General features: G+C 40.6%; 1 protein-coding gene and 1 long non-coding RNA gene across 2 annotated transcripts in view; both read right to left on the bottom strand.

Moving 5' to 3' along the window:
• Positions 1-1,092: 1,092 nt before the first annotated feature.
• LOC139691727 (zinc finger protein 726-like) lies at positions 1,093-7,514 on the bottom strand. The gene is made up of 2 exons (XM_071589581.1): positions 7,414-7,514; positions 1,093-2,104 (listed from the first exon to the last, which is right to left on the bottom strand). The coding sequence occupies exon 2, from the start codon at positions 2,076-2,078 to the stop codon at positions 1,146-1,148; it is 933 nt and encodes a 310-aa protein (XP_071445682.1). The 5' UTR covers positions 2,079-2,104; positions 7,414-7,514; the 3' UTR covers positions 1,093-1,145.
• Positions 7,515-12,325: 4,811 nt separating this feature from the next.
• Positions 12,326-14,293, bottom strand: part of LOC139691730 (uncharacterized) — a 46,641-nt gene continuing 44,673 nt past the window's right edge. The window contains exon 3 of the long non-coding RNA XR_011701674.1: positions 12,326-12,398. This is a non-coding gene — a long non-coding RNA (uncharacterized lncRNA). The remainder of the gene's footprint in view (positions 12,399-14,293) is intronic.

Raw genomic sequence — 14,293 nt, 5'->3', positions numbered from 1 at the left:
CTTATGGCGAACGCATTTTTTATAGACCTAACATGTCCACGATGGTTTCGGACTTTTCCTCAAAGGTTAACCGTTTCCTATCAACCGCTGTAGTAATTCAATATTTTACTCATCCACTGAGTACATTACATTGCAATTCCACCAAAGAATTAATATGTACATAGCATCACATTCGAGGCGCGTCCAGAAAATAACCGGAATTTATAATTTCGAAGTTTTGGTTGGTCTGAATATCAGAATATTTTCATATTATGTTGGTATAAATGGCCCTAAAGTATGATACGTAGTATCATACTTTAGGGCCATTTGAATATGAAACTATGACACGTAGTAAGGCCCTAAAGTATGATACGTAGTATCATATACGTAGTATATATACGTAGTATCATACTTTAGGGCCTCAGTCGTGTATGTATCAGTATGTCAGTCGTATTGTTTACTTTGTCCGTGGCAGTCGCTTTTAGGTTATAGACGTGTTTATTTTGTGCGCTCGGCGATTTTCGTTTGTTAAAAAAACCGGATTAAAGAATTTTTAAAATCAAATTTTGCGTACAAAACTGAATTAAAGTGTGAAAAGGTTAGTGAAAGTGCGTTTGTGTTAGAGTAGAACTTTAATTACTCCTAAGACGCTCTGAGAGGCAAGTAGTATATCAAATTTGTGGACAACAGTATCAAATTTCGCATAAAAGATGAAATAAAAGTGTAAAACACCAAGTGTATGTCCGTGAAATGTTAACAATAAAAATGCCAAAATGGTGAGTGTCTCTGCTATATGAGTGAAACAAGAGTTTCTTACGAGTGGTGTATATATGTATATATATATATATATATATATATATATATATATATATATATATATATATATATATATACTCATATATAAGGAAAAGGGATAGGAACACGTATAAAGGACGAACACAATAGAGGTGGGGAAGGCGGAATCGAACGGATCACAAGAGTAAAAATATTTCCTCAACCGGGACTCGAACACCGGATCTTGCCGGGCGGATGCTCTTAACCACTTGAGCTATCGAGGAAACGTAATTTACCCTGAGATCCGTGGGTCTTATATGTCGAATCGGGGCGCTTGGTTCACTGGCAACTTGGCAACTGGTTCACTGGTATTCATTTGTGGTCATCTAGCATCAGTCGGCATCCTGTTTGGTATCCCTGTGCACTTTCATATGCCTTTTAAGACTGCCGCTATGCGTAAATGCCCTGGAACAAACAACGCAACGTTGGGGGCCAACTCTGTGGTTCGCCATGTGTTCGTTCAAGTTCTGTTTATGTCTGAATGCCTCCAAACACACCTCACATTTGTGTGGTTTCTCCCCGGTATGGATGTACATGTGACCTTTGAGAGATTGTTTGAAAGTGAACGTTTTTTGGCATACTTCGCATTTGTAGGGCTTTTCCCCGGTATGGGTCAGCATGTGACCCTTGAGGTTTTGTTTGTGATGGAAACTTTTCAGACATATCTCGCATTTGTGAGGTCGTTCGCCCGTGTGTATCAGGACATGTCTTTTAAGGAATGCCTTTTGCGTAAAACCCTTAGAACAAACATCACACTTGTGACGCTTCTCCCCCTTGTGCGTCAATCTGTGTTCCTTAAGCTGTTGCTTCAACTCGAATGTTTTTAGACACATCTCGCATTTGTGACATCCATCCTCGCTGTGCAGAAGCACATGCTTCCGAAGGTGTTGTTTCAGGGTGAATGCCTTTGGACAAACGGGACACTTGTGAGGTCTTTCCCCGGTATGCGTCAACATGTGACCGTCCAAGTGTTGTTTGTGATGGAACCCTTTCAGACATATCTCGCACTTGTGAGGCCATTCCCCCGTGTGTATCAGCAGATGTCTCTTCAGTTTGTTCTTCAACGGGAATGATCTCAAACAAATCGCGCACTTGTAAGTCTTGGATTCCGGTACAACATCACTTGTGCAATTGTAACCCTCGGAATCAATGCCACGTCTGATGTCCCTTGCCTTCAAAGAGTGCCGACGTATCACGTGTGCTTCGAGGTCTTCCTTTTGGGCAAATCCATCTTTGCAATATTGACACATATGCAGAATAGTCATGACACCATCTCGTCCTTTTCCGCAATCTGAAAGAGTTTTGCAATGCAGAGAATTAGTCAGGGTTACAATTAAGAGGGAAGCATTTAATATATAGAGATAAAGACCCGCCATGTCGGGAACATACATCCAGTCACACGGATAAGTCATCATCCAGTCACATAGATTTTTAAGGGAAAGGGATGGGAACACATATACATTCATAGATCAACACGGGGGAGGCGGGGAAAGCAGAATCAAGAGGGATCACAATCAGAAATCAATATTTCCTCAACTGGGACTTGATCTTGGACCACCGGGTGGATGCTCTCAACCACTTGAGCTATCGAGGAAACTTAAATTTACTCTGAGATCTGTGGGTCTTATATATTAACCGCATTTCCTGATTCTTATTTGTCTAAGAGATGGCTTCAGGGGACTGTTTCAAACAATAAAAGGATGAAATGAGATGACAGAGATACAAGAGGAAAGGACGGTATAGGGTAAACAATCATCATACAAGGTCGTACATAGGATAGGGGAACGGAGCACTTTCATGGCACGCATAGCTGGAAGAAGAGGCAAGCCACAATGGCCTAATACACATTCAAACACGAAATCTCACCAAAGAGCAAACAAATACTCATTCACATAGAAACAGATATAAGGAAAAGGGATAGGAACACATAATACAAATGACGAACACATGAGAGGTGGGGAAGGCTGAATCAGGCAGATCACGAGTGTAAAAATATTTCCTAGTCCGGGACTTGAACTCCGGATGTTTCCACTCGCAACTGGGCGGAGGCTCTTAATCACTTGAGCTATCCAGGAATCGTAATTAACACTGAGATATGTGATGCTTCATGCAACCAAGTGGCCAGATTCTTTTGGCCAAGAGACGGCATTAGGGAGCACCCACCAAAGGAGAAATGGAAAACACACAAGAGGAAAGGATAGTAGTAAAGGAATCATACAACATCATATAGGATAAGAATTGTGCATTTCGTGGCACGCATAGGAGAGCATATATATATCCATATACTTACTCGAAGAAGGCCTCTGACGGGGTCGAAAGCTTGAACAATTTACCGTGTGAGTCAGTTTCCTTTTAAATATTGCTATTCTATTTTTGTTCTATTGGGCCATCCAACTATTGTGATGCTCATGTGAGTGTTTCCGCATAATCGTGTTATATATATATAATGTCCCTATATATATGTATACATATATTTTTTAAGGTAATCTACCGGTTAGGGTAGGTTTTTGGACGGTCACAATTACCAAACAAATATTTTATTACTCCCAACAAAACACAAAATCCAGCATCCTATTCTATATCAGGTCCCTCTTCATCTCTGAGTACTTTCTTCCTCCCTTCATCCCGTCCAACATCCCTATCCTGTTCCTTCCCTTTCCTCTTTTGCCCAACATTCTACCCTCTATCACAGTCTTCAACATCCCACTGCCGGTCAACACCCCCTTCATCCACTTTTCCTGCCTCCATAGTAATATCTCCCAACAAACCCCTCTCTTCGCCCACCATACCAAGTACTTCCTCATTTGTTTTCTTCTCTGTCCATTTCACCTTCTCCATTCTTCTCCACACCCACATTTCAAAAGCCTCCAATCTACGTCTATCCTCCTGCTTCAATGACCACGTTTCCGCGCCGTACATAGCTACGCTCCATATCAAAGTTTTTACGAGTCTTTTCTTAACATCCTTACTCAAAGTCCCCGTCATCAACTCCCTCCGCCTTGTGAAAGCCTCTTTGCCTAGCGCTATTCTTCTCCTTACGTCCCTACTACTTTGATACCGTGTTGGTCCAAAACACTACCGAGATACGTAAACTGTTCTACCTGCTCTATTTTTTGCCCTCCTATTTTAATGTTAAGCTTGGCCTTTTTCTTTCTAGAAAATCGCATAACCTTTGTTTTATTAATGTTGATTCTCATCCCATACCTGTCGCACTGAATTTCCAATTCACTCAGCAATGCTTGCAGCCCCTTGGCTGACTGACAAACTAAAGCTTGGTCATCAGCAAACCTAACTGATTTTACGAATTCCCCGCCCACTTTCATTCCTACCTCTAGTTCTTCCCATGCCTATTTGATCATTTCCTCTGCATACAGGTTGAACAGCAACGGTGATAATGGGCAACCCTGCCTTACACCCCTTCCTAACACTGCCCATCCTGACTCCCCGTTTCCCACCCGCACCTGAGCAGTCTGAGACATGTACAGGTTGCGGATTAGCCTCCTTTCCCTCCAATCTATTCATATTTTCTGCAATATACTCATTAGTTTTTCCCAATTTACTCTATCAAACGCTTTTTCTAAATCTACGAAACAGGCAAATACCTCCTGGTTGTGTTCTATATTCCTCTCGATTAGAAATCTCATTACTGCAATGGCATCACGCGTACCTCTCCCCTTCCTAAACCCAAACTGATCATCCCCTAAGTAATCATTTGCCCTACACTCTATCCTTTTGTTTATGATCCTGAGAACTACTTTAGCTGCGTGGGATATCAAACTTATCGTCCTGTAGTCCTCACATGACGTGGCCTTTACCTTTTTCGGAATCGGAACTAAAACTGCTCTCACAAAGTCTTCCGGCCAGATTCCCTCCTCATAAATGCTACGGATCAGCCCATATAGCCTCTTCCTCCCACATTTTCCTAAGCATTTTAAAAGTTCCACGGGAATGTTATCTACCCCCACGGCCTTATTTAGTTTCATCTCCCTTAATGCCCTTTCTATCTCATTGTCTAGTATGCCTGGGCCTAAGCTATCTTCCTCTACGTCATTTTCTTTTTCAATGTCTAACTTTGTTGGTCTGAGTTCTTTACTATAAAGTTCTTCTACATATTCCTTCCATCTCTCTTGGATCTTTCCTGCGTCAACTATTACCTTACCCACCTTATCTCTAACTATTAGCATAGCTCTTCCTTTCTTACTTCCCGTTAACGATTTAACTTTGCTGTACAGCGCACCAATTTCACCCTTCCTCTGCAGACTTTCCATATCCTCCACCATGCTTCTTTCGCTTTATTTGTTGCCCGCCTTAATTTATTGTTCAATTCTTTGTACTTCATTTTGCCTAATTCTGTATTTAGTATTTATATTCTTCCATTTATACATATATATACACAAATATATATATTATATATATATATATATATAATATATATATAATATATATATATATATATATATATATATATATATATATATATATATATATATATATATTATATATATATATATATATATATATTATATATATATATATATTATATATATATACATTTGTGTATATGTATATATATATACACAAATAGATATAAACATATATATTTTATATTAATATATACTACCTTGATCAAAAAGTTCCCGGAATAACCACCGTGTGGCGCTCCCATCGTTCCGATTTGAGTTCTGTTTTTTTTTGTTAAATTGGTACATCTGTTGTTGATATTCCCTTTAAATCTTAGTGTCATAACTTGACATGTGCAAAAGTTACGTAGCCAAGAGTACATCTATCTCTGTGTGTGTTGGCGATTTTTTACAATTGCAGAAATGGATTTAAATTTGCAGCAACGAACTTGTATTAAATTTTGCGTAAAAAACGGATTTAGTGGTGCACGGACGTTGGAAATGTAGGAAAAGTGTTTCGGCAACGATTCTCTAAAAAAAACGGTCGTTTACCAGTGGCACGAGCGGTTCAGAAGTGGTCGTGAGTCAATCGAAGATGATGAACCCAGTGGCAGACCATCGACATCGAAAGTCGGTGAAAAAATTGATAAAGTAAAAGAAATGTTGGTCAATAACCGCAAATTAACCATCAGAGAAATAGCGGAGGACTTGAACATTGCCTATGGATCCGCCCAAGACATTGTGGTTAATGATTTGGGTTTCCGTCGTGTAGCAGCAAAGTTGGTGCCAAAATACCTCAATTTCATGCAAAAAAGAGACCGTGTTGACGTCGCAAAAGACATGATTTGCGAGGCTGAATCCGATCCCACATTCATCAAAAGGATCATTACTGGAGACGAGACGTGGGTTTATGAGTACGACACGCAATCCAGACATCAGGCAAGTGAATGGCGTTCACCAAATGAGCTGAGACCAAAAAAACCACGTCGTTTTCAGTCAAAAAAGAAGGCAATGCTGACGGTTTTCATGGATTACAACGGTGTAGTGCATCATGAATTTTTGCCAGAAGGCCAGACAGTAAACAAAGAGTATTATTTGGGCGTTATGAGACGTTTGCGTGAAGCAATTCGCCGAAAGAGACCAGAAATGTGGGCAGAAAACTCGTGGATTTTGCACCATGATAACGCACCGTCGCACAGTGCTATCATTATTCGTAATTTTTTGACGAAAAATGCAACAAATACCATCCAACAGCCACCGAATTCACCTGATTTGGCTCCCTGTGACTTCTTTCTGTTCAATCGAGTTAAAAAAACCATTACGGGGAACGCGTTTTAGCAGCCGAGAGGAAGTAATGGAAAAATCGCAGGAAGCACTGATGGACATACCGAAAACCGAATATAAAAAATGTTTCGAGGATTGGATCAAGCTCTGGCATAAGTGTGTTGCAGTCGATGGGGATTACTTTGAAGGGGACAATATAGATTTAGATGAATAAACTTGTATTTTTAATTTTCTGAATAAATTCCGGGAACTTTTTGATCAAGGTAGTATATATACACACAAATATATATAAACATATATTTTTATTTATATATATATAAATATAAAACACACAAAAATAAATGTAAACATATATTTTTATTTATATATATAAATATAAAACAAACAAATAAATATAAACATATATTTTTATTTATATATATAAATATAAAACAAACAAATAAATATAAACATATATATATATATATATATATATATATATACACATGTATATATAGTGGGTCGCGGTAGTCCAGTGGGTAGAGCGTTGGACTACTGACCAGAGGGTCCCGGGTTCCATTCCCGGGCAAGGCACCCTGGGCACCTGCAGCTCCACCCATGCTCAAGTGATTTTTCGGGTACCAGGTCTTGCTGGGAAACCATAACCGGCACAGGGAAAGGAACTGGCCCCCCTTATTACCCTGATGTGTGAATTTTCACAAGCCGTATAGGGCTTAGTACTGGGTGAAGTCTACCATCAGGCATCCTTACCTCTATGTATCAATCTATGATGAGTGGGGAACTGAATGCCATCAAGCGATTGAATGCATGGTGAGACACCATAAGGAAATCTGACAGAGAGAGGGAATTTTTGAGATGGTTATTCCCCAAAAGTCCCCAGACATCACCAGAAAGTTAAAAGTGGCCCATTCCTCACCTTCTTCCTGCAATGGATCCGCTCCCAGGCGTCCTTCCTCCTGAGAAATGTCATCTTGACACTCTTCCTTAATGTCCACTTCAACATTGAATGACAAGAGTCCGTCTTCAGAACGGTCCTGAGAAGACCAAAGGCAAACATTACAGTCGTTGAGATTTCTACTTTTTTCCAAAGACTAATTAAGGTTGAGGCCATTATTAAAGTTACCAAAATGAATAATACAATTAGGAGAACAGGAACGGCAGTCCTTTAAGGTCACTTTAGGTGAGGTGGAATGAAATTGTACAACATACCATGCAAAAGACATGAAAAAGGAAGCGGAAGAGAGGGATTTCTTTGGAGAAATTCAAATTAATTGCGAGAGAATAAAGATGGAGGCATAGATTGGCTGTGGAACGTGTGGAAGACTGAGATATACACATAGGGTGCGGAACTTAAATTCGGACAAGGGCACGTTTCCTCAAATGAATGACATTTCCTGGTGGGGTTAACAAAACCATCCCTTTAGACTTCTCCGCTCGCCCATTGACCAGAACATGTCAATGATGATAGCTATATATATATACATATATATATATATATATATATATATATATATATATATATATATATATATATATATATATATATATATATAGTACAATACACAGTAACACATAATATAGAAACACAAAAAAAGAGAACACTCACACGTATTTTCTTGATATTTCGACGGAAACAATCCGTCTTCCTCTGAAGATGTAGAAGTAATGACTGCTGGAATTGTTGAGGTGAGGGGTGCGAGAGAAAGGGAAGGGGGCCAGGGGAAGGGGAGAACGGGAGGCGAAGGAGGGGTGAAAGGAATGGTTGGGGAGAGGAAAGGGAGAGGGAAGGGGTGGAAGTAACAGTTTTAGGCCACTCCCATCAGTGAACGACATTGAGGCCCGGATGCTGATAGGCCATACAGATGTAAATGAATGCCAATTCAAGGGTTTTTAATTCTATAGGGTTATCGGATGTGGGAAGGGACGCTAGGACGGAAACATTGTAACACTGGTTGAAGGGGGTATTATGATGGGAAGCATGTTTAGGGATGGGGAGACCCGCGGACGGGGAGGAGGGATTGCACGAGGCGCGGTGGTTGTTAATCCTAATGTTAAGTGGTGTGGAACATTGGCCTATGTAAAAGGACGGGCAGAGTTTACAGGTAAGAAGATAAACAACATTCTTGGAAGTGCAAGAGGAATAGGGGAAGGAATCTTAGATGGCGACATTTCTGGGCGATGCAACCCGCCACTCAATCCCCCGCACACACACACAGCGCTCTCACCAAGTTCCGGCCGCCTTCCCACCTTGAGCCTCCACCGCTCCCTCCAAATCACCCGGTCGAAATCTTTATCAATCTTCTCCTGTCCAAAACATCTAGTCCTTCTTTCCTTAAATCTCTAAATCCGAAAACTAATCTCTCCCCGGCCGAATTAGCTGAGTTAAAAAAACTCACACGCAACCCCAACCTAGTCATCACTTCTGCCGACAAGGGTTCGACAGTTGTAATCCTAAACACTACAGACTACCTTCAAGAATGCAACAGATTACTCTCCGACACTTCCTCCTATCAACATATTCCTGCTGACCCTAACCCCGCATTCCAAAAAGAAATAATCGCTTTCCTCCGAGACAATGGCCCTAAGGAGAATCTTTCCCCCAGGGACATCTCCCTCCTTTCCCCTTCCCAACCTCACACCCCTCACTTCTACATCCTTCCTAAGATCCACAAACCCAACAACCCAGGCCGCCCTATAGTCTCCTCGCGTAGCTCTCCGACCGAAAGAATTTCCGCCTTCGTGGACCACTATCTCCAACCTTTAGTTCACTCCCTACCCTCCTTTATCAAAGACACCTACCACTTCCTCAGATTGCTCCACTCAACTTCCCTCCCTCCTGATACCCATATTACTATGGCTACAATCGATGTCACCTCCTTATACACATCTATTCCTCACCAAGAAGGCCTTTCTTCCCTACGTTACTTCCTCTCCAAACGCCCTACCCCTCAAATCCCCAGTACCGATTTTCTCATTGATCTTTCCAACTTCATTCTCACCCGCAACTCCTTTTCTTTCAACAATAACCATTACCTCCAAATAAAGGGCTGTGCCATGGGTAGCAGATTCAGCCCTTCATATGCAAACCTCCACCTCGGTGTCCTGGAAGAGAATTTCCTTTCCAACTATCCTCTGCAACCTCTCCTGTGGCTCCGATACATTGACGACATCTTTCTACTATGGCCACACGGCATAGATTCCCTCAATTCCTTCATCTCCAAACTCAATGATTCCTCATCTTTGTCTTTCACCTCGACCATTTCATCCTCTCAGATTACCTTCCTCGATGTTAATATTTCCCTCAGCAACAACAAATTCCTTACCTCTGTTCACACCAAACCTACTAATAAGCAGCAATACCTACATTACAGCAGTTGTCACCCCTCCCATACCAAGCGCTCCCTCCCTTACTCTCTTTCTATCCGCGGTCACCGCATTTGCAACCATCCCGAATCCCTTAACAAATACCTTAACAACCTTCACCACTCCCTCCTCCAACGAGGATACCCTGATTCTCTCCTCCATAAAAAAAATACTTAAACATTCCTACACCCCCAAGCCTGCGTCAACCACAGACTCCCAGCCTCTCTCAATCTGTACGACCTACTTCCCAGGCATTCAGTCTCTCAAAGTCATCCTCAAAGACCTATTCCCCATCCTCAAAAATCACAACACTTCCTCCAACCTTCTCCCCAATTGCCCCTCTGTCACCTTCAAACGTCCCGCCAACCTAGCAGATATCCTCAAATCCACCAGGCCACTCTCAAAATCCCCTCACACACCCAGAGCCATACCCACTCCATGTCATCGAGCAAGATGTAAAACCTGCCCTATTTTCACCACTCCACCCCACTCCATCCCACCATTCAACTCTCTCCCGCCCTTCCCCTATTCCTCTTGCACTTCCAAGAATGTTGTTTATCTTCTTACCTGTAAACTCTGCCCGTCATTTTACATAGGCCAATGTTCCACACCACTTAACATTAGGATTAACAACCACCGCGCCTCGTGCAATCCCTCCTCCCCGTCCGCGGGTCTCCCCATCCCTAAACATGCTTCCCATCATAATACCCCCTTCAACCAGTGTTACAATGTTTCCGTCCTAGCGTCCCTTCCCACATCCGATAACCCTATAGAATTAAAAACCCTTGAATTGGCTTTCATTTACATCTGTATGGCCTATCAGCATCCGGGCCTCAATGTCGTTCACTGATGGGAGTGGCCTATAACTGTTACTTCCACCCCTTCCCTCTCCCTTTCCTCTCCCCAACCATTCCTTTCACCCCTCCTTCGCCTCCCGTTCTCCCCTTCCCCTGGCCCCCTTCCCTTTCTCTCGCACCCCTCACCTCAACAATTCCAGCAGTCATTACTTCTACATCTTCAGAGGAAGACGGATTGTTTCCGTCGAAATATCAAGAAAATACGTGTGAGTGTTCTCTTTTTTTGTGTTTCTATATTATGTGTTACTGTGTATTGTACTATTCGGCACTTCCGTGTTACGTCTATGAAAGCATATACTATATATATATATATATATATATATATATATATATATAGTGGGTCGTGGTAGTCCAGTGGGTAGAACGTTGGACTGCTGACCAGAGGGTCCAGGGTTCGATTCCCGGGCAAGGCACTCTGGACACCTGCAGCTCCGCCCAAGCTTAAGTGATTTTTTCGGGTACCAGGTCTTGCTGGGATACCATAACCGGCACAGGGAAAGGAACTGGCCCCCCTTATTACCCTGATGTGTGAAATTTCACACACCGTATAGGGCTTAGTAGTACTGGGTTATCTCTACCATCACCCATCAACCAAACCGACCCTCCAGGGTTGATTACTTCTGGGTTTATGGTTTATATATATATATATATACATATATATACATACATACATATATATATAAATAAATATATATATATATATATATTTATTCATATATATATATATATATATATACATATATATATATATATATACATATATATATATATATATATATATATATATATATATATATATGCATATGTGCACCTTAAATTTGGGCCTAATAAAAAGGCTCAAGCTAAACATTAAAATAGGAGGGTAAATACAAAAGCAGGTAAAGGAGTTAAGGCACCTCGGTAGTGTTTCAGACAAACACCGTGTCAAAGTAGTGGTAAGGACTTAAGGAGAAGAATTGCGCTATTAGTCAAAGAGGCTTTCACAAGAAGGAGGGAGTTGATGACGGGGATGTTGAGTAAGGAAGTTAAGAAAAGAGTCGTGAAAACTTCGATATGGCGCGTAGCTATGGGTGGCTATGGAAACGTGGTCATTGAAGCAGGAGGAGAGACGTAGACTGGAGGCTATTGTAGATATGATGTGGGATGAATAATGGAGAAAGTGAAATGGACCGAAAGAAGGAAAACAAATGAGGAAGTACTTGGTATGGTGGGCGAAGAGAGTGGTTTGTTGGGAGAAATCCTATGGAGGCAGGAAAAGTGGATGAAAGGGGTATTGGCCGGCAGCGGGATGTTGAAGACTGTGATAGAGGGGACAATGTTGGGCAAACGAGGAAAGGGAAGGAACAGGATATAGGGATGTTGGACGGGATGAAGGAAGTACTCAGAGGTGAAGAGGGACCTGATGTAGAGTAGAATGATGGATTTGGTGTTTTGTTAGGAGTCAAAAAATGTTCACCATATTCCCTGCTTCCTCACTGTCCGACCAATGACTGCAACCCTCCTGCATTGATGGGACCATTGAGGAATCAATATCCCTTGCCGGAGAAGCAGAGCATCCACTGGCAGTGTCAACCTCCTCCTTGACAACAGTCATATCATCTTGGACATCCACTGCCGTCCTGTCAACAGCATCACTGGCGATTGGGTCGTCACAACACTCTTTCTTGATTCCACCGGGCAACTGACGCAAAGGATGAAAACGTAACAATTAAATATTGGCAGATGATAAAAATTTCAAAATAAAAGCATTTCAGCACCAAAATCAATCGTGAAAACCTACGAGGGCGATTTGAAAAGTTACGTCCCCTATTTTTTTTCCTGAAAAATCAAATTTATTCTTAACTTTTGCGTGCATCTTAGGAAAAGTTGAGCATTTAGCTATCTTCCTACAGAGTCGCCTTGATGACCAATTAGTTTTTGCATCTCCTTGTAAGCAACTTTTTAAAATATATATATGTATATAATATATATATATATTATATAATATATATATAATATATATATATATATATATATATACATACATATATATATATATATATATATATATATACATATATATATATATACATATATATAAAAAATATTATATATATATATATAATATTATATATATATATATATATATATATATATATATATATATATATATATATATATATATATATATATATATATATATATATATATATACATATATATATATACATATATATAAAAAATATTATATATATATATAATATTATATATATATATATAAATATATATATATATATTTATAATATTTTTTGGTAATCTACCCGTTCAGGTAGGTTTTTTTGTGGATAGCCACAGCTACTAAATAGAACATTTTTTTACTCCTAACAAAACACCAAATCCATCATCCTACTCCACATCAGGTCCCTCTTCACCTCTGAGTACTTCCTTCATCCCGTCCAACATCCCTATATCCTGTTCCTTCCCTTTCCTTGTTTGCCCAACATTGTCCCCTCTATCACAGTCTTCAACATCCCGCTGCCGGTCAATACCCCTTTCAAAGGCATCGTACCTTTCTCCCACCTCGTCACGAAGCCAACTGACAACTGCCTCTTGGATTTCCTCGTCTGAGTTGAATTTCTGTTTTTTGAGAGCGGGAAACAAGAGTAGTAAGTTGTTAGGGGCAACGTCCTCCTGGTTGTAAGGAGGGTGTTCCATGATATATCCCATCGGCCGAATTGATTGAGTAGGGTGGTCATTGTTTGATGTGAAGACACGTGGACGTGCATTGTAATGATATGCAGACACACTCCTTAAAGTGAGGAGACACCTTGTTTGTAACTGATTGACCTCAAGAGACACAATATTCCGCAGAATGGAGAAGTAGCCACTCTCTCTCTCTTCATTCATTCTCTAAGGTCTTCCTTTATCTAAATGAAGGTTCAATTCTCTCTGGTTATTGAGCACCACCATCTTGTCAATTGGAGCCACCGTTGTTGATTCCAATGGCAAACTCCGACGGCCGCCCCATCGACCACAGCTCAACTTAGGACGTTCTCCCGGCCATCAAAACACTCCAAGCACCACTTCCGATACACGTCCATTTGATGTCCATAATACACTTCTCACACCGTACACTTCCACACTAAATGGAAGGATGAATTTATTATATTCAGAGGAGAAACAGTCGTCGTCAGTTGGCTTCGTGTGATGCGGTGGGAGAAAGTTACGATGCCGGTATTAATGAAAAGCTACTTACAAGGAGATGCAAAATGTGATTGATTGTCAAGACGAGTATATAGAAAAATAGCTAAATGCACAACCTTTCCATAAAATGTACGCTGAAAGTTGAAAGAATAAATTTGATATTTCATAAAAAAATAAAATAAAAAAAAGGCGACTTTACTTTTCGGATTGCCCTCGTATTTAATGTAATTCTGGCACGAGAACCTCTCAAAAGTCATTACTTTAGCAAATAGAGCAATACTTGTGTCTCAAGGCAATTTCAGGTTGTGTTAAAAAATTTTTAAGGATGATTTTAATTCAACAGTTTTTGGATACATAGGTCGTGCGTTCATATGTCTCACGCATTGGTGCTTA

Source organism: Hetaerina americana, unplaced genomic scaffold (genome assembly GCF_022747635.1).
Source record: "Hetaerina americana unplaced genomic scaffold, ioHetAmer1.1.p SCAF_39, whole genome shotgun sequence".
NCBI classification, from domain to species: domain Eukaryota; kingdom Metazoa; phylum Arthropoda; class Insecta; order Odonata; family Calopterygidae; genus Hetaerina; species Hetaerina americana.
This window is presented reverse-complemented; position numbering and strand designations above follow the sequence as displayed.

Bases quoted from the DNA above. Each gene is read 5' to 3' on its own strand.
- LOC139691727 (XM_071589581.1), bottom strand. From the start codon at position 2,078: ATGACTATTCTGCATATGTGTCAATATTGCAAAGATGGATTTGCCCAA.